The sequence below is a fragment of the Podarcis raffonei genome, chromosome 1 (assembly GCF_027172205.1).
Source record: "Podarcis raffonei isolate rPodRaf1 chromosome 1, rPodRaf1.pri, whole genome shotgun sequence".
NCBI classification, from domain to species: Eukaryota; Metazoa; Chordata; class Lepidosauria; order Squamata; family Lacertidae; genus Podarcis; species Podarcis raffonei.
Genome location: NC_070602.1, coordinates 40,992,104 through 41,018,199, shown reverse-complemented (window position 1 = coordinate 41,018,199; position 26,096 = coordinate 40,992,104). Strand labels below are relative to the sequence as shown.

The window sequence follows — 26,096 nt, the reverse complement described above, 5'->3', positions numbered from 1 at the left end:
GACGCTGTGTTCTGCCCAGCTGAGGAAGAGGGATGCTTCTGCCTGAAGCTGCCAAAATTGGGTACCTCCTTGTTTGCTGATGTTGGGTATTGCTGTGGTGGAATCCTTGCAGATTAGGATGTTGCTGAGTTGGAGATGAGGAGCAAAGTGTTGTAGGGCAAGGGAGCTGTTAAGAGCTCGAGCAAATTGATGCTCATTGACACTTTGGTGGGAGACCATAGGCCCTGGATGTTTAGCTCTCCACAGTGAGCTTCCCACCCTGTGAGGCTGGCATCTAAGGTGATCATTGTTCTCGGATGATCACAAAAAGGAGAGCCCTCTACAGGCTGGATCACTGCCCATTATCTCAAGGCTTGGCAGAGGTGGTGGGGCAGTTTGATGTGCAGGTGTGTTGCTCGATGCAATCTTTCTGGTAGGCAATAGAGCCCACTGGAGATGATGGGCATGGTGCTTTGCAAACAGAGTGTTATGCACCACTCAGATGCCCAGAGCTAGAACCCTTGCCATAAACATGAAATCCACTATACTGGATTTTCTGAAAGTCAGAACCTCAGCTGATCTTTTCCACACATTCCAGAGAGAAAGAAACTAGGCCTCTGGAGGTTTCCAGTAGGGGCCCCAAGTGGACTAGCTGATTGGCTGAGGTTACCTAGAAGTAAGCTTTGAGAAATCTATTGATGTGAGTAGGTTTGGAGATTTTCTTTGATAGATGGAAGACTTTCCATTCTGAATTTCCTGTAGGTTACCCATTGGTTCAGAAATTTTAGGTCCAGAATGGGTTTTCCACGAAACACCATGTTTTTTGGGTGCCACGAAGAAGATTGAATAGATGCCAAAGAAGCATTCCTCTGTAGGGACTGGTTCTATTGCAGCTGATTATAGAAGATGGAGTACTGCCCCTTGCATAATAGCAGAGGATTGATTGATCATAGAATTATATAATTGTAGAGTTGGAAGGGACCCCAGCAGTCATCTAGTCCAACCCCCTGCAATGCAGGAATCTCAGGTACAGCATCAATCACAGATGGGCATCCAACTTCTGCTTAGAAACCTCCAAGACGGTCCACCACCTCTTATAGGAGTCTGTACCACTTGCTCAACAGCTCTTACTGTCAGAAAGTTCTTGTTGATGCTTACTCAGAATCTTCTTTCTTGTAACTTGAAGCCATTGGTTTGAGTCCTACTCTCCAGACCAGGAGAAAACAAGTTTGTTCCCTCTTCCATATGACAGCTCTTGAGATATTTGAAGATGTCTGAATTGTTAATGAAGTAGTTGATATACTAATATAGTTAGATTTTTTTTGGGGGGGTTGCTATGCATTACTGTCTTTAATACTGAATTGCTTATTCTATTTTTTAATCATTGTAAGCTGCATTGAAAACAAATTCTGTGGAAAGATGGCATACAGAGAAACTGACTGAGTGGTATTTACCCAACACTTTTAAAAATGGCTTACCTTTATTTACTGCTGGCAATTTTAGAGGTATGCTTATAATCCCAACCAAATCTTCAGTTGGCACCAAGGAACGCAGGATGGAACGTATTCTAATAGCTTCACCTTTTCCAGTTTGGATGAGCTGTATTTTTACACAAAATTCAATTAACAGAGGCAATATTCTCTTTAACGTCTCTCTCTCTCTTTTAAAAATGTAAATAACTGCAAAACTATGGACTCTTTTTCTACATATATGAACTGCTTAAATATTGCTACTTAAAGGGTCATTCTATGGGATAAATAGTCTTCCTTTTTAATAAATACTTGTACTACATAAATATAAATATTGCATAAATAAAGTACTATATAAAATTGGCTAAATATTCTTATAATACTCTAGTTCCTCTTTACTTTATTTAAGAGTATCATAAGATTGCAACTATTTCAGTGCAGGAGGGAGCCCTCTCAGCAAAAATATACTATTCTGGCCTTCCATTTGAAAATTTTAATGGATAGTTTTATCTTAGTTTAAATTGTCATTTTAGTAAACAGAGATTATTTATACTGATGATAATGATGTAAGAAAGTGACTCAGGTTGCTTGATAATATTTGGAGCTTGAAGTGTGCCGTGTGACCTTTTGCTGCTTCTGCACAAAGAAAAAAAACCCCACTTACATGCAATTCTGGTGCACAACGCCCAAGCAAATCTATAAGAGCTGAGTAGAAAGACATAATTGCATTGCCCATATGCACAACCTCCTCCTCCTCTTCATCTTCTTCAAGACTGTTAAAAAGAAATCAAGCAGGCATGGATAAAATCCAAAGTGATCTGGAAACTAAAATAGCAATAACAACAAGAATTAAAAGAAAAACCCAGCTTCAACTAAGCAGGGAATAATGGCTGGTTTGTTTTTCTGTCTCCTAGTGTGAACCCAAAGCAAGCTGGTACTAATAGAAATGCCTTCTTTTCTTTCTTTTGAGCTTTCACCCCAAAACAAACCCTAGAATGAACTCCATCCGATTCCCCTGTGGGCAGCGTGTGTATTGGCTGGCACCCAGGATGGAATGCACAGCAGCCAACTAGAGTGGGTATATATACTCCCTGAATCCAGATGGACTAAATGCTACATGCAAATGCATGTATTGGAATCCCAGCAGAGAAAGATTGAATGCCGTGAGAGGAAGCTATTCAGGGTGGAGAATGGTGTGCGCTTTCCTCTTTCCTCTCCCTTTCCTAATCCGCTCCAGCCCCTCTCCACAAACACAAGCATAACTATGTGTTTGAAAACCCATGGAGAAAAGCAAATGGCCCCCTAACAGGAAGAATTCCTAATTTGGAACAGAGAAGCAACAACTGGGGAATGGTTGTGCACCTCCCTCTCTTCCACCTCTTCCTTCACTCTAAAACACCCCTTCTCAAAGTAGCTCATTTCACATGACTCTGGCATGAGGATTCCCTGGTCTTCAGGGAGCATTACTGAGCTCAAACAGTAGATAAAGGAGGCTGCACAAGTGAGCTGGAGTCCTGCTGATTTAAGTTATTGTTTATTTATATTCCCATTTTTGGCTCAGAGGCACGCAGTGTGATGAAGAGCATATTGAGACAATAAATGTAAATAAAGTATCTGTAAGGGTTGTATTTCGACTAACTTTTACTTAGTTGATCAGGGACTGTTCAGAGTACACCCCCTGAAATTACTGGCCCTAAATTAGTCATGTCTATTGTTTCCAATGGGTCTACTGTGAGGAGGATTAACATTGTACATAATAACCCTAAGTATACCTAACACTTTGTTTCTGAAATCTCAAATTCAACAAACAAAGCGATTCAAAGCATTATATGGGTGCATGCTCATTAGTATTAAGAAATAATATCCAGTACCAAATTACTTCATGGAAGGGTCAGGTCAGCAGTACTGGAAAGAAATTGTGCCTCTAACAGTATGTATTGCAGTTATATAAAGATATATGTCCATACTTCTAGCGAAGCAAGATTTCTAGGCAATACATCCAGGGAGTATTGTTTTGTTTTACCATCTGATTATGCCAAGTATTTCTACATGGTTACAGAAGTGAGAGCAATTGCTAAGTGTCCTTTTCTACCGTATGGTATGTTATTGTAACTGACACATCATCAAGGCAGACTTTGAATGGCATATTCCAAAATAATGTCAAGTATTGTGTATATCCACGTACAGTTCCCTCTTATATCCCTGAGAGGGAAGATCAAGAGCTGGGTTCTCAGATATCTTAATTGCTCCTTGCATAGCAGCCAACAAACCATTTCCTCCTTCTCCTCTCAGAGCTGGCCCAAAACATTCGGGACGCCGAATTAGAAGCTTGACAACAACACTGGCATTTTCCTCTACACTTTCACCTAAAAACAAAAAAGCAAATTTTACTGACATGAATAATAAAACCAAACAGTAATGCTGTGTGAAGGCTATGCATTATTTTTAAAAGAACACGCATGCACGCACACCCCCAAATCCAAATTTTGTGTAGAGGATTAACCATTCAGATTTCAGATCTTTGATTCAGATTTGGCTTAGTTATTTTCTTCTGGTATCAAAATTTTGGTTCTCCGAGATAGAACTCAGTAGGAAAGATTGGAGAGGAAATCTGAATGAGCTGTTCTGTGTGGTAACTAAGGCACTGATCTTAGGAAAAGCCTCAGCCTCAAATAATGGAACCACAATCAGAGGCCATCATCAGAGGCCTTCCTCCTAGTGCCTCTGCTGTTTGGCTTAGCACAGGTAATAGCTGGGGAAAGGAGTTTCTTCCTCACAGAGGCCCTTATCTAGAATATTCTTCCCATAGAGGCATACCTGGTGTCTTTCCAGCACCAGGTAAAGCCTTTGTTATTTTAAAGTACGATGGAGTGGATTTTATGCTTCAATAAACATATTGTGGGGATATTGGTGTATTTTACCTGCTGCTACTCATTTGATCAGTGTTGTTGTTATTCTAAATAACATTGGCTGTCCTTGGAATGTTAGTATTGAAGGGCATGACAAAAATTTACAAAGCCAAAATGAAAAAAAAAGGGAATTATAGTTCAAACCTGTAAATCTGCATAAAAACAAGTAAAATTTGAATAAAAACAAATGACCAAAACCAAAACCTACAGTTAAAATAGCTTATGATTTTGAACTAAGTTTGTGATTTGTTTTCCTGAGATAGCAACTCATGAGATTCAGTCATATTAAAATATGCATTTTTACATATTTGTCAATCCAGTAACTAAACTTACCATTAACAAAAACAGCAAATCTTAAGAATGACAGATATCGTTCACCCTCTATTGGATTCCAACCAATGTCAGGATATCCTGTTGCTAAAAGCATGGGGCAGCTCTGGAGACCACAGCCTGCCAAGTACGTTACAACCTGCCAAACACAAACACTGGTAATATCTACAGGAGGTTTATTCCAATGAATTAAAAGTACAAGGTGATTCAATTTTTAAAATCTATGTGCAAATCTTTGGAAAGAGTAGAAGGAGTGGAACAGTTACCAGACATTTCCCCTTACTTTCTAGGAGTAACTATTTTTCATACATGGATTTTTTTCTAACTGGCACAAAACTGATTATTGGCAGGGGATGATACGATACCAAGAAGTCTGAAAAACACTTGTGGTATTTTTATATTGCCCAAGAGAAGATTAGCTCTGGCAACACTAGTCCTTCAGTGGGGTGGCACTGAATCCAGACGTATTCACCCCCAAAGAGGTGATCAACAATGACAGAAATATAGATGTCTCAAGCATTCAGTCAAGGACACTCGCAAACACTAGTGTCCCTGACCAAATGCTTGAGGTAACAATCAGGGCTTGAGGTAACAATCAGTCCTGCTCATAGCCTGGCCTCACTCTGATCATGAAAGCTTCTCCCAACACTTTTCACTTTCCGAAGGCTTCCCAGTAGCTCACTTTTAGGTAGGGCAGTTGCTTATTTATTTTACACACGTTAGTGGCCAGTGTGGTGAAGCTGAGCAGCCAAGTTGCCCTCCTGACTCTGCATCTTACCTGGATGAAAATGGGGTGGGGCAGCAGCAAGTTTGGGGCTGAAGCTATACCCTAGCAGACTCAGTGCTTGCACAGGTGTATCCAGGTAGCCATGCTCCTGCTGTGTCCTGGTAAGATGTAGCAATACCACCTGTATCAGGAATGTGGCTCCATGGCTCTGCACCACCATACTTTTTTTTTAAAAGTATCTTTCATATTTTTAATATATTGAGAACAATTCTTAAATGAAAGAACTCAAGATTTATTTTATTTTATTTTTACCTTCTGCTTACTATTCTACTTAAGAGTGAAAGGACTGTAGTCATACAATAAAAGTTAAAAATGTATGTCAAGTGAAAACTAAGCCTCGTTAAGTAATACATGGCGTGACTGACGACAAAACAAGGGGACCAGAAGAAGAAGAAATTAAGACAGTGAGTGATTACTTTCTCAAGGTCTGGCTCCTCCAGCGCCAGTGCAAGCTCATTATTGTCCATTACTGAGGCAGCTGCTACATCAAGTGGAGTGGAACCCCTCATTGAAGGAGAAGCTGTAGCAAAGACATGATAATGCACAGTAATTAAAATAATTGGTTTGCAGTTATGATTCGTATGCAGCAGAGGGCAGTAGTTAAATGCAGTTTAGATGAAACTCAACTATTCGCATATAAAAAACAACTGCCAAACCAAGATCGTAGCACAATCGAAAGCTAAAAGGCCATAAGTTAAACTTGTGATATGGCAAATGTAGGTGAATGACTATCAAAATTATACAACATACCAAGTCCAACACTGCTGTTTTCAAGTAAGTAGCTTAGATGCTCAAACATAGCCTTTTGGTTCTGGCGACTGATTCGACAAAAATAGCACAGGAACCGACAACAACTTGCTACCATTTTTGGAAAAGCGATCTGTGGAGGGAAAAGAACAGTGCCGAATAATAGGAAGCATTAATTTCTGCTCAATTTCCTAATGAATGAATGAATAAATAAATAAATAAATAAATAAATGATATGCAGTCTGCAGAAAAAAGGGAATCTCCACTGCATATGGCAGAGTCCCCTTGATGATGAAGTGCTGGCAAAACCTGTTTAAGAACTTTGGAATGGAGACAATAGTGTCAGGAGTGCGTGGAGGACTAGGCCCTGTGAACAGTAGGACTTTGCAGGACTGGGGCCTTCCTAAGTTTGTTCTGAAGAGGCAAGGTGCGGCCGCACAGGTGAGGCCAATTGGTAACTCACAGCATCTGGTGGCAAGAGCCAGGAAGGGATATAATGGCATTTCCCTTTGGCTCTTGCCACCAGGTGCTGTGAGTTACCAATCGGCCTCACCTGTGCAGCCGCACCTTGCCTCTTCAGAACAAACTTAGTAAGGCCCCAGGATTCAGCGAAGCGGCAGGAGAAGCAGAGCCCCTTCCATTTCTCCTCCCACTTCGCTGAAGGGGCGCTGCACAGAGAGGGAAAGCTGCGCAGCGCCTCTCCAGCGAAGTGAAGCCAGGAGAGCAAGAGGGGTCGGTGCGCACTGCCTCCTCTTGCTCTCCTGGCTTCAGCGAAAGCAACGTAAAGCACTCCCGCTGCGCTCCGGAGGCTTCGCGTTGCTTTCGCTGAAGCCATGGAGCCTGCATTCGCTCCATAAGACGCACACACACATTTCCCCTTACTTTTTAGGAGGGAAAACGTGCGTCTTGCAGAGCGAAAAATATGTTGTTGGTATGAGCTTTCGTGTGCATGCACACTTCTTCAGATACACTGTTTCAGTTGGTCTCTAAGGTGCTACTGGAATGATTTTTTTAAATTTTGTTTCAACTACGGTAGACCAACACGGCTACCTACCTGTAACTATAACTAACCTACAGAGTCATTTTAGGAACCATGAATCTACAGTCTTGACAATCAAACAACACTTCAACAACCAGTTGCAAAGCACTTAAATTCAAAGAATCACAATCTCTCTGATTTATTTATTACTGCAATAGAAAAGTTATCTGATCCTAGAAGATTTGAAACCAGGGTTCTGCGTCTAAAGACTTGACACCTTAAAACCATATGGTGTCAGTCTGGAGGATAATAACTGACATACCTCAGCTACTCCAAACCAAACACCTTAAGATTCTATCCTCAGTGTTCTAGAACTGGCTACAGCATATCATAGCAGTTGAAGAAGGTGGAAGCCAAAAGGTTTTACTAAAAAATATATACATCTGAGTTGTTAGTTGCTGTAATATACATACACTGTGTGGAAATTATGAAGAAACTAAGCAAAGTGCAAATAGATGCATCAGAATTAGTGCTGTGCCTTACTGCATCATCAAAAACCGAAATAGTGAAGCATGGTACCGATAAGTCTCAGGCTGATATTAAAGATCCACTTTACTTACCTTGGTAAAAAAATATTGTTTGCCCAATCCAAGAAAAAGAAGCAACTGTCCCCTGTGATGCTCCCCCCTGCAATACTTACTATGCAGAAAGCATGCACAACCCTAATCTGAAAGGCCCTTATAATAAAATGGCAGTTTCGCATGCATCATCAATGCAGATGAGACCCTCATAAATATTTCTACATCATCATGCTAAGAGAAGACAAGCCCAGTAATCTCTGTCCAATAGTAAAAGCATTAGAATGTTTTTTCTTAGCCATTTGCACCATAGAGGGCATGTCTGGGTCAATACTCAAAGCCATTAGCAATTGTCTTCTGTCATCATAAAACATTTGTCATACACATTTGTCAGCCTGAGTAAGAACTTACAGCCATTCAAGTGTCAAACAGCAGAGTGCCACAATAATCGTTCACTCTCCTAAAATATCAGCGGTAGAGTAACATTAGAATTCTGCAGCTTGAATCTTGATAAATGGTATGCTGTTGAAATACCTCCTACTGGCATAATCCAACTGTTTTATTTTATCCTATCCAGAGGCATAGCTAGGTGATCTTGCACCCCGGCAGAACCATCCAGATTGCGTCCCCTAGCCATGGACAAATTACCTCTTCTTTCCACCTCTCCTCCACCCATTCAATTCACCCTCTATTTAAAACCATTTCTTATGAGGCAATAATCAATATTTATATTGATGGACATATTTTTAGACGATTTTGCGGGGGGGGGGGCATTGCCGGCACCCCTGGTGGGGGCCCACCTTGCCACCCCCTAGCTATGGCCCTGATCCCATCCCATATTTACACCATAGCATCCAAGTACTCCCAGTAATGTATTGACAAAGCCTTTCCCAACTTGCTGTCCCCCAGATGTTTGAACCACAACTCCGATCAGCCTCAACCAGTACTGAATGGGACTGATTGGAGATGCAGTCCAAAACATGGAAAGGGCACCAGGTTGGGGAAGGCTGCATTAAAATTGTGCCATGTCAACTCTCACCCTTTTCTCAGTAAATGAGACAAAATATTTTTTGATCATTTTCATTATGTATCTTATATTAAAACCATATGATTTTATAGGCATGCACCTATTTCAGGTGCTTGTGGCACTCAACCTATAATCTTAAAAGCCATATTCTTTGAAGCTCAATTGGACTGCATACAACACAGATTTAAGATATATTAGAAAGACTATGATGAGGTTACTACTCTTTTCAGACAAATGATTTTTCTGCAGCAAAGTCATAAGGAATTATTTTTGAACCAGAAAATACAAAAGTACAAAGCTCCGTGTTGGCTAGACCTTCTTTACATCACCAAAATGAGACACAGATCACAGCAACACTTAAGGCAGACCAAGCTCAGCAACATACAACCCTTTCCTCATTCATATGCACTGATTTACAACTAAGAGAGGTTTTAATGTACTGAGATCTGCATCCCAACCTCCAAATCTCAAGAGTATGCATAAAGGTAAAGGTAAAGGTACCCCTGTCCGTATGGGCCAGTCTTGACAGACTCTAGGGTTGTGCGCTCATCTCACTCTAGAGGCCGGGGGCCAGCGCTGTCCGCAGACACTTCCAGGTCACGTGGCCAGCATGACATCGCTGCTCTGGCGAGCCAGCACCAGCGCAGCACACGGAAATGCCGTTTACCTTCCCGCTAGTAAGCGGTCCCTATTTATCTACTTGCACCCGGGAGTGCTTTCGAACTGCTAGGTTGGCAGGCGCTGGGACCGAACAAGGGGAGCGCACCCCGCCGCAGGGATTCGAACCGCCGACCTTTCGATCGGCAAGCCCTAGGCGCTGAGGCTTTTACCCACAGCGCCACCCGCGTCCCTAAAAAGTATGCATACAGAGAAATAAAACATTGCACTGCACTGCTTCAGAAGTCCAATGTTTGTTCAATTAGAAAATGTTTAATCTCTTGATCAAAAAGTGGTGTACAAATAAAATTTATAGACAAACACAGGTAAAATCCCCAAGCCAATCGAAAAAAATATTCACAAAACCATCATAATTTGTTGGTCCCCTTCTGTCTCAGGAGACAATGGAGGAGTGCGCCTTTGGGTGGCGAATCCCTCCCAAAATTAAGCCTTTCTAAAATCCTATTAACTCATGGAAAGAGTAGCACATATGCTTAACTATTACCCACATACAGATAGGACTTTAAAATGCTCAACTGACACATTTTCTGGAACTATTTCCACACATTTTCCTCCTTTGCGCATTTACTTTGCAACCTTTGAGACCTCTTAACACATTACAGTTTTAACAGGTATATGTCAACACCTGCACTGTGTTCCCATTAACACTGTAATGCTTAAAGTACATGCACATCCTTTTCTCACCTTTTGTACACTACAGGAGAACACAATATTCCTGTTAAAATCTCAGTAAGTAAAAAGGTTGAACACACATTACACTGTAACTCCTATGTGTGCAACTGAATGCAGGTTTCAATTATTTGGGCTTATATGCAAACTTATGTGTGCATTCCAAATATTGGGGGGGGGGCATTTTCCACAAGTACTCCCAGTATAGGACTATTTTCTAATAAATAGTATTGGCATGCTGCTTAGAACCAGCTTGGCTGAAGCATTTTAATTCTCAATTTCCAACTTCTTTTTTGTATGTGCAATCTTTATAGTCCATCTTTAGTGCAAGAAACCTTGCCTATGCAACTCCCATCATCCATGGAGCTAACAGCTCATACTTTGTACTGCACAAGATAAATATACTAGTCTTCTTTACCCGCAGTTCCTTCCAGCTACAGAAGGCATGCTTCATAACAATCACAGCAAAAATACTTGTGAAATTACCTGAGATTTGTCTCCTCCAAGCACATTTACCATTACTTCCATAACAGTCTCATGCATACCCAGGACTCTCATTAAGTTAGGATGCTGATAAAATACTTTGTTGTTCATTATATCTCTAAATGGGATAAGAAGAAATTCAACAAAAACAATCATTCTTTCTCCTGCAAGATCTGTGTTTATCAAGCACACAGAAAAAGCACTGCATTTTTAAGGTTCAGAATTAAAGACCAATTACAAAGATATGACTATATTCTACTTTCAAGATTATGACACACATTACAAGGTTATTATCAAGAATAACATAGACTGTTTCTCTACCAATATACCAACTCAGTTTAGGCAGGTTCATAGATGTTCATATGGAAAGTAAAGCGATTGTGATAAAAATGGGTGCATATAACGTTCATTTATTCATTCATAATTGAACCAAACCAATATTTAGCATATGTACAAAATTAGGTTTTATAGTGGGCTTAAGCTACTACTATAACCAGGGCCATAATTTCAATATTTAATTTTTATTTAAAACATACAAATAAAATGTTTATTTCATACCCAAGGCCATTAATCATAAGCAATTCTTCTTCTTTTCCCATTCTGACGCTGAGAAGGGAACGAATTTGACCCAGCGCTGCTAATAAGTTGATTGTGTCTTGCACAGATGTAGCACTTATAGTGTAGGATTTCCTCAGAGCCTGAAGCAGCTCGCCAATGCTGTCATACTGCCTTCGAAGGAGGTTAAACATAATACGAACTAATTCTGGGTCTTGGATCTGATCTTCTTGAGCCCAGCGAACCATAGTTTGAGATATTAACTCCTTCAGAGTTGCTGCAATGGAGGGGGGGTGAGGAGAAAAGAAAACACAAACTATTAGCCACTGAAAAGACATAATTTAAAAGGATTCTTTGAATTCAGTAACCTGAAAGTTGAATTATCAATGACTACCAAAATTATTCAGAAAATACTATTATTAACTGCTGGGAGAAAGGGTCTGGCCATTACTAGCTAGCGGCTCTCACCATGATTCCATAGTATTGTTCTGAGATGGTTTCTTGCGAGGGGGTGGGGGGGGGGTGGAGGCAATTTCCCTGTCCCCAAAGCTCACAGCATCTCTCCAGGGGCTTTTGTCTGCCAATTACTTTTTTATTGATTTTCCGTAATTTTTAACAAATTGTCACCAAATTAATACAAATTCAATACACATTTAAAAGCTAACCCCCCCCATGTCCCTTCTAATTTCCTCCCTCCTTTGCTGCTTCCAATAAAATAACTTTTCCAACTATCATTTCAAAATACGTTCATCCCTTCTCCCTACGCATCACATGTTCAATTACCAATTTCTGCTATGGCTTTTATGCGTTGTTATAACCTGTCCTCAAAATAGTTGAGTAGAGTAAATCCTCTTTTATCTACAATAGTCATTCATCAATTTTAAAACATTTCCTTCTGATACCTCTTAGGTAACACCTTGCCTGAGAAAACAGATCTTGCTTCATCCCAGGCAACAAACACACATTCCTCCCTAACATGGCCTTAAGCATTGCTGTCTGACATCTGCCTCCAGTAATAAACAACTCAGTCTCACTGGTGCTGCGTGCAGAGGGTGAAAATGAAACCTCTAGAATTTTTAAAAAAATAAATAAATAATATACATTCCACCTCCCAACACTGCCAATCCCTCAGCATCACCAACCCTTCTCATTCTGCCAAATTTAACCCTCAATTTTACATACAACCAGCTCCTTAATAAATCATAAATAAATAAATAAACATAATCCCTATCTCTTCTTCTCTGTCTGAAAGCCTCAGAAGCCGTCAAGATGGTATACATCGTGGTCCATCCTGACACTTTCACTGTTCTTATTTTCAATTTCAAGCTTCAAGAGCGGGTGGGCGGGCTGTTGTAATCTCAACAAAATCCATATCTCCTCTCCACACACCCCGTCCCCGCAAACCAATACATCTTCCTGCAGCCCATCCTGCCAATCCTCAGTTTCATTACATCCAACTCCACAGTTTATTCTCTTCGGAATGCTTAACAGACAGTCAATCCAGCTGTTACCAATCTTTTCTTCTTTACTATTTCTATTTCATAATACGAAGTTCCAAGGGATGGTCAAAATCCCTCAAGGTTATTACTCTCCATCTTCTTTCAGGCAAAGTCCTTACTTATAAAAGAAATCCATCGCAAAGAGGTATCTGTAAAGTCCACTCTTCCCGAAAACTTTACATTCCATTGCTTTAGGGAAGGGTAGATAACGCAGATCCCCACACACCCCAAAACTTAAAATATTGCCTCCCCTCCTTCCACCGCTCAACCAAAGCAGAAATTAGCGTCTTTCATTATTTCAAAACCTTTCCAAGCAGATGGTTTTCTCCTGCAGCATAAATCAGGATCTTTTCAAGGGGGTGCCTCTTCGCTTGCCAATTGTTTCTGAATTCAAAGGTATTCCGCAGCTCACCACGGTAGCTTGCCGGGAGCTGTCCTTCGACAGAGCCATTGTACCCAGTGCCCTCGCCTTTTCGTCTGGGAGACAGGGATTTCCACCCCTGCTCACAGACCAAAAAAAGGCATTAACGGATGATCGTTGGTCATGCCCTTTCAATACGCTTGAAAATTTAGGAGAGGTATGCCCCTTACCCCCCTTAATCTCCATCTGGGACCCCTCATGAGTGCTGGATCACCCAAGAGGGCGACTTGCTGGGTTTGCTGCAAAACAGGAAGTCTCTCCAGGGGGTTTTGGGGAGGGAGAATGGTAGAAGAAGAAGAAGAAGAAGAAGAAGAAGAAGAAGAAGAAGAAGAAGAAGAATAGTAGTAGTAGTAGTAGTAGTTTGGATTTGGTATCCCGCTTTATCACTACCCGAAGGAGTCTCAAAGCGGCTAACATTCTCCTTTCCCTTCCTCCCCCACAACAAACACTCTGTGAGGTGAGTGGGGCTGAGAGACTTCAGAGAAGTGTGACTAGCCCAAGGTCACCAGATTACGAGTCCACTGCTCTTAACCACTACACCACACTGCCACAGCCCCTCTCCCAGTGCTGGAGATGAGTTTTGTCTCAGTTTCCAAAATTTGCCAGAGAATTCACCCCCCACATTAAATTTTGGTTCAGTACTAGCAAAAACTATGGCTTGTCAATTCTGATAACACATAAGACACTTCAAATCATGGCTTCTGATTCTGGTTTGCCAGCTGATTGTAAGCTATATTGTTTGTCAATGTAGACCAGTGGTTCCCAAACTTTTTTGGGCCATGCCCCACCTAAGCACTCCTAAAATCCTGAAGCCTCCCCCCCAACATATAATTCTTATTATTCAAAAAGTGAACTCCTATTCACGTGGAGGAAGCCTAAAAGGCCATTCACTGTTAATAACTCATTCTCAAATTGCTGCCCTTAAAAATCAAATTGCCACCCTATGGGCTGTGTGCCCCACGTTGGGAACCACAGATGCAGACATAATGGCAAACTACTACTAAACTTCCTGCTAAACTGTTGAAATCTGTTTGGTTAATGCAAATAAAGCAAACACTTAAATTAAAATCAGAGTCTATGTGATCAAAATAAGCTACCCATCATGAACGGGTCAGCTTTTTCATGTCATTCATCATTATGAATAATAATATCAGTTTTGTGAGGCATAATGTCCTGGATAATGTTCCCTCTCTTGAGAATAAATTTCAAAGGAGCAAAAATATTTTATTTATGGTTATGCCATGCATGTCCCTGTCAAATATGCTTTCAAATCAGCATGTTTTTGTATGGCATTTTATATTGCTTTTACACCACACCAAGCTTAAAAAATAAAAAGAATTTTAAGAGATGGTATATCATAAGCTTCTGTGAAGAGGATAAGTGAAGTACATATACAGAGTGATGCTAACCAAAGGAGGCTGCAGACAGCATATCCAAAAATGTTTTACAAACTCTGCTTAATAGCTATTGCTAGCTTCATGCCATCAGTGACCTAGAATTCCTGAGGTCCTGAATACATGGACACTTCCGAAGTAAATATATTTGTGTTTCATTTTTAATGGTTGACTGGATAAACCACCGGAGCATCAAATTCCATGCATCCTTTACAAAGCTATCTCTGAATCCCAGCTTACTTAACTGTAAATTATGCATTAGTAGTATTGCAAAAACACCAGACACTGAATCTTGCCAACATTTTAAAAGTGGTCTACGGAAGAGGAAAGTGGTGAATCTGTAGCTATCCAGATGTAGCTGGAATATAAATCCCACCATTCCCCTCCATCAGATGCACCAGCTTCTCCAGAAGATTGAGGGGGCCCCATATGATGTTGCGTGACATCCTGACATTAAGGGGGCCCAGCCTCTCAAAAAATGTTTTTTTTGGGGGGGGACTGCACAATCTGCATTATATGTCTAACTTACTGACCAAAAAAGGTCAGTTGTAGCCTTACGATGCTAAAAAGATATGTTCAAGACCCTCTCTCAGCAAAACATTGCCTTAGCGTTCCATATTAAATGATATGACATTCCTCACACAGCACCAGTGTGTAGCATTTTTATCATCTTGTCATCTAAACCTGCTTGGAGAACCTATCATAGATTGGGTCCAATATTATCACAGTTCCAGTGAAGCTGCCCCAAAAACAGCTGCATGTTTCAGACGAAAAACATCCCTGCAGAACAACCAGGGAGAGACTGCCATTCATTTCTACCTATATTTATTTTCATTCAGTATTATGCAGGTCATTAAGCATTGGAAGGAATTACTGTATGCCATACTAATTAGCTCTAAGTGATTGATGACTGCCTGAAAGAATTCACCAAGGCTCAGGGGGGAAAGTTGGTGGATGTATTCAGCACAGTTTATAGCATTGGTGCTTTGAAAGATAACCCACATATAACCAAAATGTATTGTAAATGAAAAACTAATTGATATTTCATTATGTCTGCAAAGGATAACATATCAAGACAAGATATGTATGAGCCTTTCCCCAAATGTTCACAGCCTCTTCATTCCTCTCCTTGCTTGCGTCATAATAAAAGCAGAAATTCTCTCATTAACCATTCACTTCCTCTGAATGAGGAAACTACAATTAGCAGCTTTGGAACAAGCCAGGAAATTAAACCAACCTTATCCTAACCCCCCCCCCCCAAATACCATATATCATTAGTGGTGCTACTTTGAGTACATCTATTAATGAATCAATACTATCCTTGTGTAAATTTAACGCAAGATTGGGATCTGGAAGTTCTTGGCTCATATTCATTCATACAAACTTCACAGCTCACTGTTCACCTGCTTACAGGTGTATTATTTTCTTCTCTAAAAATTAAATAAAATGAATTAGTATGAATAACAATTCAAGCTCTTACTGGGATATTTTTCTTCTTCCTCTGTAGGTTCTCTCTTTTCTGTTTTTGGCGGTCCTTTTATTTTATATACCAATGAACGTAGCTTGCCAGTCCATGACAGATCTTCCTCTTCTTCCTCTTCTCCCTCTAATGGGATACCTAATGGGTAAGAAACTCATTTTGAAATGAAGTGCAGTCTGTGTTTTGCCAGAATTCCCATGATATTAAACTGATGACCCAAGCTTAAATAATAATCAAAAAACATATCTTAGAGGCCCACCCATGCACACAATTAGATGTGTACAGTCCTTCTGTGACTGCAGCTCTCCACTCATGGTGGACCAGTGAGAAGGGAAGGAGTTACTGCAGCTGGAATCTCTCATATGTAGAGCAACACACACAGTATAAAGTGGGGAGGATATGGTGGGTAGCTGGATCAGCTCCTTGATAGACATATCACACTCCTCATGTAAGCTAAAAGTGCTTTTCAACTGTACACATCTGAAATGTAGGCAGGTATTATTGCCATTTTGGGGTGTGTGTGCTCAAGCTGTGAGTAAAAGACTGGTTGATAGGTGAGAAATGAAGATAATTGACTGGCTAAAATGTGTTCTGAATATGCATGTTTTGAATATGCTCTGCTTATACAGTGGTACCTCGGGTTACATACGCTTCAGGTTACAAACTCCGCTAACCCAGAAACAGTACCTCAGGTTTATAACTTTGCTTCAGGATGAGAACAGAAATCATGCTCCAGCGGCGCAGCAGCAATGGGAGGCCCCATTAGCTAAAGTGGTGCTTCAGGTTAAGAACAGTTTCAGGTTAAGAACGGACCTCCGGAACGAATTAAGTATGTAACCAGAGGTACCATTGTATATTCTAGGCACTACACTGAACGAATGGTTTAATACTATTGACCACCATCAATGCTTAACTTAAAAGAATTTCTGAACTATTTGTGTGTCTTGAAAATACAGTATTTTTTGCTCCATAAGACGCACCCCCCTTAAAATCTAAGGGGAAATGTCTGTGCGTCTTATGGAGCGAATGTGTGGTCCCTGGGGTTGGGCGGGGGATAACCCGGGCTTCCCCTGCCAGCTCTGGGAGAAGCGGCGAAGCTGCGCGCAGCCTCACCGCTTCCCCCCGACCTGTTTTGGGTACTGGGGGTGGGGGAAGCCCAAGCATCCCCCACCCCAGCCCCAAAAACAGGTATTTTGGGGGTGGGGTGGAATTCCCCCCCCAAAAGTAGGTGCACCTTATGGTCAGGTGCGCCTTATGGAGCGAAAAATACAGTACGTGTTTTCTTTAATAATTTAAACAGACTTGTGTACTGTGTAATGCTATACAACTCTGAACTTTAACTTCCCATTCCATTCACAGAATGGGTTTTTCTGCCTTCCCTTCCTTCTGCCATACCCCTGTGACCTGTGAAAATATGCTCCTGGGGGTTGAGGAGTAGAATGGGAGCTGGTACCCTCCCCCCCATTCTTCTTTTGCTCCACTGCAATATGAACCTGCTACTTGCAGAAAAACAGACACACTTTTGTAGCAGGAATATTATATTGGAAGACACATTTCATTTGATGGCCTAAAAAGCCACTTTCTCAATTTCAGTTATTCAGCAATATGACACAAACTCACAGCTAACGTTATTTAAAATACACATAAAGAGCAGGTGAATGGGAAGAAGAGAGCCTCTATATATTTTGTGAACTTCTTACTTTGGGTACAATGTATGTCTGTGCACTTTGCATTAGATTATTTTCCCCATGGGAGTAAATAGCTGGCATTCACTTAAAAGGAAGAAGTAAAGGAGAGAGAATGTTTTCAGATACAAGTTCTTTGAGATCTACTGCTGCCCCACCCCAAAAACGTTTTTGAGTGTAAATATTTATGTCTAATTAGCTTTTATGGTGTCTTTTTTATCTTTGTAGTTTTCAGTTTTAATTAATCAATATCATGTTTGCCAGGAAAAGTCAATAAAACAAAACAAAACTGCAGGAATTAATATTTCACAATAAGCGGACTCTCAGCAATACTATGCTCCACCCAAAATAGGCAATCGCTCACCACAATGGATTAGGAGATCATCGTGAAACTCATATAACTCTTCCTGAATCTCCTCTGGGCAAGGACAATCCTCTCCCAGTTGAAAGTTTAGCAACATATTAATCTGAAATTATAACAATAAACTGAAATATCTTTGAATAACAGTTATAATCATTACACTATGACCACAATAAGCCAACTCATACAATGTCACAAAGAGCATACAAAAGAGGAAAATCGGCACTGTCTGTTGGCAAACATACATACTTTAATAAATTCAACCATTGTATTGCTTTCTCCATTGTCTTCCTGTACCTCTTTTATTTTCCTTATGTTCCTGTTTATTTAGATTATGTCTGTAGCTTGCTTACATTCATTTTTTCTTGATTCTATACTTCTAATGTCTAGTACAGCCATACCTTGGGTTTCAGAGGCTTCAGGATGTGTTTTTTTGAGTTACGGACCCGCCGAAACCCGGAAGTACCGAAACAGGTTACTTTCAGGTTTCGGCGGTTGAACATGTGCAGAAGCGCTAAATTGCGCTTTGTGCATGCACAGAAGCACCGAATCACAACCCGCGCATGCACAGACGTGCCACTGCGGGTTGCGAACGTGCAACTTGCACGGATCACGTTTGCAACCTGAGCGTCCACTGTATTTATTTATTTATTTATTTAGATACATAATATATAATAAATGGCATTAATATTATTCCAATAACTCTGGAGGGAAGAAGTTCTAAGAGTCAACAAGAGTGCCTGAAAAATATAGTCCAATGCCTTCCTAGATTTCTGACAGTCTCATTGCATCCCTTCGAATTTCTTTGAAAGACTCATCCTTGATCAAATGGTGGGAGGGGATTACCCTCTTTTCAAAAATGCTACAGCCTGCAGTGATCAAGTATACAAGCAACTAACTCAAATACTGAATACTTTAAAGATATGCAGGTATTGCTATTCCCGGGGGGGGCAGGGCGGGGCGGGGGGGCTGTATGCAACTGGACATAGCAGAGCTCTTAGCAGTGTAACAGGACTTGAGTTGATCTTTCACAATTCCCCCTTCCACCCATCACGGTGCCATCCATGACGAATGCTGTTTTGAAGGGTCCTCACTGTGGGTTAAACCACAGAGTCTAGGACTTGCCGATCAGAAGGTCAGTGGTTCGAATCCCCGCAACGGGGTAAGCTCCCATTGCTCGGTCCCTGCTCCTGCCAACCTAGCAGTTTGAAAGCACATCAAAGTGCAAGTAAGCAAATAGGTACCGCTCTGACGGGAAGGTAAACGGCGTTTCTGTGTGCTGCTCTGGTTTGCCAGAAGCGGCTTAGTCATGCTGGCCACATGACCCGGAAGTTGTACGCCGGCTCCCTCGGCCAATAAAGCGAGATGAGCGCCGGAACCCCAGAGTCGGTCAGGACTGGACCTAATGGTCAGGGGTCCCTTTGCCTTTACCTAACTCTATGAAGCAGTTTTGAAAGGGTCTGCAGACAGAAGGGCAGATATCCAAAGACTGCTTTGATCCCTGTTCTGCTGCTTTTTACTGGACACTGTATTTTAAGGTTTCTGAAAGCTTTACTCCATTTCATCATCATACTGTACTAGAAAGGAAAAATGGAAGAAAGGAAGGAAGAAAATCTACCTGCTCTTGAGGAGGAGAGCGAAATTCCTTTGTCTTCTTAGCTGTTAAAGCAGCAGACATATTCAAGGCTTGCATGAGTTCATTATATCTATATTTCTGATTGTACTGCAACTTTGAGACGTAAGTATCTGCGAATGATACAATGGCTTCCACTCTGTGTTTCAGCTCACAGTCGCAGAAATAATTTAATAGCTCACACATCTAGCATAAAATAAGAGATGCATTATGTGGCCAAGTTATGGAACGGCACAAATAAATTCATGTGAAAGAACAACAGCATAGTTTGCCACATTACTGTCAGTGGATACTCAGTTTTGTGGTTAATGAGAAGGAGCGTGGGTTGTTGGATCCAAAGAGGCCCTTTTATATGTGCAAGGAGGTCTTCCACTCTAAGAGGCTAATGCTAGAGTGCTGTGTGAGAAAAGAGCAAATAAATCCACAATGTTTATGTGCTTTTACAAGAGCTCATGCAACCTTTTGCAGAAGCACAAAAAGTTCCATAGAACTTAGCTATTATAACACCAGGAGATTAGATCAGAATACTCCTCCCATTGAATTTATGGTTTCATTTATGGTCTAGTAATTTTAATGAATTACATGGTTTATATTTGTGCTGAGCTATATGTAAACTGCCCTAGGACCAGATGGTAAAAAGTGAGTGTAAGTACATTTAAACAAACAAGACAACCAACTATTGTGCAAGCTCTTACACAAGCTTTTGCAGAACTGCACTAAAAGCTACTTTCCATCTGCTTATACTTCTTTTATCCAACCCAATGCCTATTATTTGCTTATTAACCTATGTGTGATAATTAAAAGTGAGGGGACAAATCACTACAGGTATGTAATATGATTAAACCAGTGTGTTCCCCAGTGGTGCATCTTCAATGTACAAACGTACATAATTTATATCAAAAGTATGTGACAGAGTTGTATCCATTGTTGCACAAGCAACATTTCACTCACACACTGAGGCTTCTCTGTCTCCCCATCCCTTGCACACTACCAAAATCTCCTCCTGAGGGTCTTCCAACCCCTAGGAGAAGATTTTGAGTGTATATGGTACCTACAGGCAGCGGAAGAGGGGAAGTTCCATTGTGTATGAAATTTTGTTGCTCAAAAATAACTGCAGCACTGAATATAACCCACAGTATTTTACCAGTTTTGCCTTTTGTGGAACAGTAGCATAGAAAGATGAAAATTAGTTGCGTCTGGTCAAACTAAGACCAATAAAAAGTTAGCAAAAAAAAAAAAAAAGTCTCAAGAATACTGCTGTTCAGGCTCTTTGCTCAGATTACTGGAAAACATTTTACAATTTATTTCAACAGTATTTCAACACTTCTGCATTTACTTTAAGGTTGTCACCTGGAGTTTAACAGATTCAGGCAATCTTGTTTGCAGCAAGCCTTTTATTGGGGTTTTAGGCTCCCTGATTGCCTTTTCTCCAGCCTCTATAGCTTTTTCTTCTATTTGTGCAACATCCTCTTTCTCTGCTTTTTCCATTACTTCTTCTTTGGTTTCACCAAACACACATGGATCAATGAGGAGTAAAATCTGTTTGACATCATGATCATCAAAAACTCCCATTATGAGCAATGTTCCTATAAGTTTCAGAACGGGAACAAACTGGAACTCAACTTCCCCCCCAACAGGGTCTCGTATGTGTGTTCCACTGCAGTAGACTGCTTCTGTTAGCATGCTTATAGCTCTTGACTTAAGCATCTCGAGTGGTATCTCTGGACTAGGTTTCTGATGATCCTCATGAGACAAAACAAAACAAGGGGTAGAGAATTTGAAACCTGGTTTCAAGCAGGTGCTGAGCCCAACGCCAGGCAAACCATGTCTCTTTGATTCATCTGGAAATAATTTGATTTTTCTGGTTTCATCTGTGATTGGAATTATAAATTCATTGTTCATCATGAGTTTCGCTTCCTTGGAGTATTCTAAATGAATGCTGATAAGTAAGTCATAGAATCCAGAACGCAAGAGTCCAGGTAAATATCGATTATCTATTGTATAAAATAACTGAGAAACATCCACATGGCTGCAAAGTATATGAGCTACTCTGTTATTACCCAATGCACAAACAGAACTATACAGTTTTAGAGTGTGGTAGTGGAACCTCATCAGGTCCTCTTGTTCACATAGCTCTAAAATATCAATACACCTGCAATGGAAACAAAACAGAAACATTTCAAATTAGCTTTCATTCATTAAGTACATTTTATTAGGTACTTCATAAGAACGGCATAAAAGATAAAGGCCTGGGAGTATAACTCACTTCTGCTTCAGCTATATTTAAACTTCAGATAAAAACACACACATTGAAAATGTCCAACTTACAGACCACGATTTTATAAAATATGCAATATTTACCAACATTTTAAACAATATTAAACGAACAAGTAAGGCACACTGGAAGAGAACTGTGATTTACTTTCCAGCAGTGGGAGAGCTGAGAAGCAGAGCTCACTCTGTTGACTCTGCTTTGACAGGCCAGCCCCTTCAGGCCTCATCTCCCTCAACTGCCATTCCATCAGATTGCCTCAGTGGGAGAGATAGGAAGCAGGGCTCGTTTCACCAGCTTTGCTGGAGGCCTCTGAACTGTGCCAGTTAGCCAATGTGGGAACGACTGCTTAGAAACTGATACATTAATTTTGATTTTCCTCTTCCTGCCCCTTTTCCCATTTGTGTGTGTGCCTATATGTTTCTTTTTGGATTGTAAGCCTGCAGGAACTGAGTGTCTTGCTTTGATTTCATGTAAGAGGTTCTGGGAGGCATTTTGGCTGAAGAACAGGGTACAAATGCTATAAATAAACAAGGAAGTAAATCATAGAATCTTAGAGTTGGAAGGGACCCCGAGAGTCATCTAGTGCAACCCCCTGTAATGCGGGAATCTCAGCTAAAGCATCCATAGCAAATGGCCATCCAACCTCTGCTTAAAAACCTCCAAGGACGGAGAGTCCACCACATCTCATGGGAGTCTGTTCCACTGCTGAACAGCTCTTACTAAAAGTTTTCCAAATATTTAGTTGGAATCTCCTATCTTGCAACTTGAAGCCATTGGTTCAAGTCCTACACCCCAGAGCAGGAGAAAACAAGCATGCTCCCTCCTCCATGTGACAGCCCTTTAGATACTTGAAGATGGCTATCATATCTCCTCTCAGGCTCCTCTTCCCCAGGCTAAACATACCCAGCTCCTTCAAGCGCTCCTCCATAGGGCTTAGTTTCCAGACCTTTGGTTGCCCTCCTCTGCACACGTTCCAGCTTGTCAACATCTTTCTTAAACTGTGGTGCCCAGAATTGGACACAGTATTCCAAGTGTGGTCTGACTAAGGCAGAATAGAGTGGTACTATTACTTCCCTTGATCTAGACACTATACTTCTGTTGATGCAGCCTAGAATAGCATTAGCCTTTTTTTGCTGCTGCAACACACTGTTGACTCATGTTAAGCTTGCGGTCCACCAAGACCCCCTAGATCCTTTTCACATGTACTGCTAGTAGTCCCCCATCATATATTTTTTGCATCTGGTTCTTCCTGCCTAAGTGCAGAACCTTACATTTGTCTCTTTTGAAATTAATTTTGTTAGCTTGCACCCAGTTCTCCAATCTGTTAAGGTCATTTTGAATACTGATTCCATCTTCTCTGGCATTAGCTACCCCTCCCAGTTTGGTGTTACCTGAAAACTTAATGAGCAGCCCCTCAATTCCTTCTACCAAGTCATTTATAAAGACGTTAAACAACAATGGGCTTAGGACAGACCCTTGTGGCACCCAACTTGTCACTTTTCCAGGGTGATGAGGAACCATTAATGAGTACTCTTTGGGTTCACTCAGTCAACCAGCTACAAATCCACCTAACAGTTACCTCGTTCAACCCACATTTTACCAGCTTCCTTGTGACAATATCATGGGGGAATTACTCAAATCAAAAGCCTTACTCAAATCAAAATACACTATGTCTACAGCATTTCCCTAATCTACCAAGTTTGTAATTCCATCCCAAAATAAAAATCAGATTGGTCTGGCATGACTTATTTTTGAGAAACCCGTGCTGGGTTTTAGTAATCACAGCATCCTTTTCTAGATGCTCGCAGACCGACTGTTGAATTATCTGTTTCAGTAGTGCCTACCAGGTCATATTTGCCACCCTGTATTAAAAGCTCCAGTTCATCTTGTTTGTTTCCCATACACTGCATTAGTGTAAAGACAACTGAATTAGGGAGCAGAACCCAAATAATGGGTTGGATCTAGAATTAGGAAGCATTTCTATTGCAAGATCTACAATGGATGAGTGGGTGGATCTCTGGCTACGCTGGGATGTTCCTAGAGAAGCCAGGCTATGCCACCTTCAATCTCTCATCCATGGATCAGATGGAGATACACCAGGGTATCTCTGGCATCCTGTCTCAGCCAGGCTCCAACTGGCTGAGCCGAGCACGAAGGATCTTAAGGTGGTGTAAGCCATGAGAAAGCGATGCTCCAGGGGCATGAGGGGTAGTGGGACTAGAGAGAGAGAACGGTTCATCTTGGTCACGTGACTATGTGACCTGGCAACCCAGAGTAAGTTAAGCAGGCAAAAAGGGTGGTGCAACTGAAACACTATTTTAAAGGCTTGCTTTTCCTTGACCAGGTTTAGGCCCGCTTAGCCAGCAGTAGTCCCATTGCTGAATAGAGTTTGGATCTAGAGTAAATTTACACTGGCTTTACTTTTATACTTGCTTTACATCAGTTGCTTGTGTATAGGACTGCTTAGATTAGCAGGATCATCACCATCATGTCCAGTATTTTTATAGCTTCACTGGAAAATACTGAAGCAATGTGTTTTAATAAAAGACTTTCTACTTCTTTCCTTTCAGGTTTATTAGAATTGGTCCATGTGCATGGGAAAAGATCAATTTCTTAGGTTATATCTTGCTATAAATCTGTATTTTCCAGAGGGTACATTTTCAGATTGATGATTTAATATTTTTTTTGTAATCTAATACAGAAGCACAGTACTAAGCTCTGGATATATCGCAAGAATTATGACTGAAATAACCTTTTTTAAAGCTATATAACTTGCACTAAAACCTAAAAGTAATCCTTACAAATATGAAAGTAATATGTGAAGAATCTATGTTGTGCATGCCTTAGGGGCTGCATTAGGCTCTACATTAAAGGATGAAAAATTAAATCCAGAATTATTAATTTTTTTACATTTATGCAGGAGAAGCAAATATTTCCTTTTATATGTAGTGATATTTCCAAATAGCTGGGAAAAGAAGTACCCTTCCACAAGTAAAAACCCGCATGGAAGGGCTGTTCCCCCAAATCCAGATAATTTGTTCTTGTTGCACAGGGTGGATTTAAGCTTCTGACTTGTTGCCATTTGGAGAACCATTTCCCAGAAACTAATAGTGTGAATCCGATGTGGCTAGGAACATGGATTTCCAAACACATTCTGGCACAACTAGTCCAACAACCAGTCCAACTTTTATAAGTTGAATGAGAGATTTAATGATAGGAATTAAAAACTAACATAAATCAAATATAACCTACTTGCTCTTAAGGAAGCAAAGTACAGTGGTACCTCGGGTTAAGTACCTAATTCGTCCTGGAGGTCCGTTCTTAACCTGAAACTGTTCTTAACCTGAAGCACCACTTTAGTGCTAATGGGGCCTCCCACTGCCGCCGCGCTGCCAAAGCACAATTTCTGTTCTCATCCTGAAGCAAAGTTCTTAACCTGAGGTACTATTTCTGGGTTAGCGGAGTCTGTAACCTGAAGTGTATGTAACCTGAAGTGTATGTAACCCAAGGTACCACTGTATCTTTTAAATGTACCTGCTTTCTTCAGGAATATGAAGAGCCATCATCTGCAAAGGTTCCAGGCACTGGACCACCCACCCATGGCGGTCACTGACTTTCTCAGCTTCTACTTTCAGGAAACTGTTTGGCATTCTGCTCCACACAACAGGTGTGATAGTTTGAACATCCAGCCGAGGAGGGCACTGGGGAATAGGGTTTCTCTCTTCACTTTTAAAGATTGCTGCTGATAAAGGCATAGTGTTCTAAAAAACAAACAAAAAACCCCCATAAATGGATATTTTTTTAAAAAAACAGAACCTTGAGTTAATTTAACACCACCTCATGGTATACATACTGTATTGAAAGATAGGTAAGTTTACCTAGGAGTCTTTGGTGAAAAAGCTTGTTGAAAGTCCAAGTCAACTGCTTGTTGACACTCTCAAAGAATCTTAACAGATTATGAGAAGAACCTTGCCTTGCAGAAGCCATGCTGGCTCTGCTTCAGCAAGACTTGTTCTTCTATATGCTTGGTTAGTTTATAATAATTTCCACCAGTTTTCTGGGGAAAGATGTTAAGCTAACTGGCCTGTAATTTCCAGTGTCCGCCCCCTCCTGGATCCCTTTTTAAAAATAATAAAAAAATATTTTTTAAATGGTGTT

General features: G+C 40.8%; 1 protein-coding gene across 1 annotated transcript in view; it reads right to left on the bottom strand.

Moving 5' to 3' along the window:
* RYR3 (ryanodine receptor 3) overlaps nt 1-26,096 on the bottom strand; it is a 273,106-nt gene that overhangs the window by 107,414 nt on the left and 139,596 nt on the right. The window contains exons 34-46 of the mRNA XM_053382025.1: nt 25,473-25,699; nt 21,014-21,815; nt 19,649-19,849; nt 18,034-18,136; nt 15,985-16,122; nt 11,194-11,467; nt 10,639-10,753; nt 6,225-6,354; nt 5,891-5,994; nt 4,691-4,826; nt 3,634-3,814; nt 2,113-2,221; nt 1,458-1,578 (exon numbers count right to left, since the gene is read on the bottom strand). Coding sequence (XP_053238000.1) covers nt 1,458-1,578; nt 2,113-2,221; nt 3,634-3,814; nt 4,691-4,826; nt 5,891-5,994; nt 6,225-6,354; nt 10,639-10,753; nt 11,194-11,467; nt 15,985-16,122; nt 18,034-18,136; nt 19,649-19,849; nt 21,014-21,815; nt 25,473-25,699 — 2,641 coding nt within the window. The remainder of the gene's footprint in view (nt 1-1,457; nt 1,579-2,112; nt 2,222-3,633; nt 3,815-4,690; nt 4,827-5,890; nt 5,995-6,224; nt 6,355-10,638; nt 10,754-11,193; nt 11,468-15,984; nt 16,123-18,033; nt 18,137-19,648; nt 19,850-21,013; nt 21,816-25,472; nt 25,700-26,096) is intronic.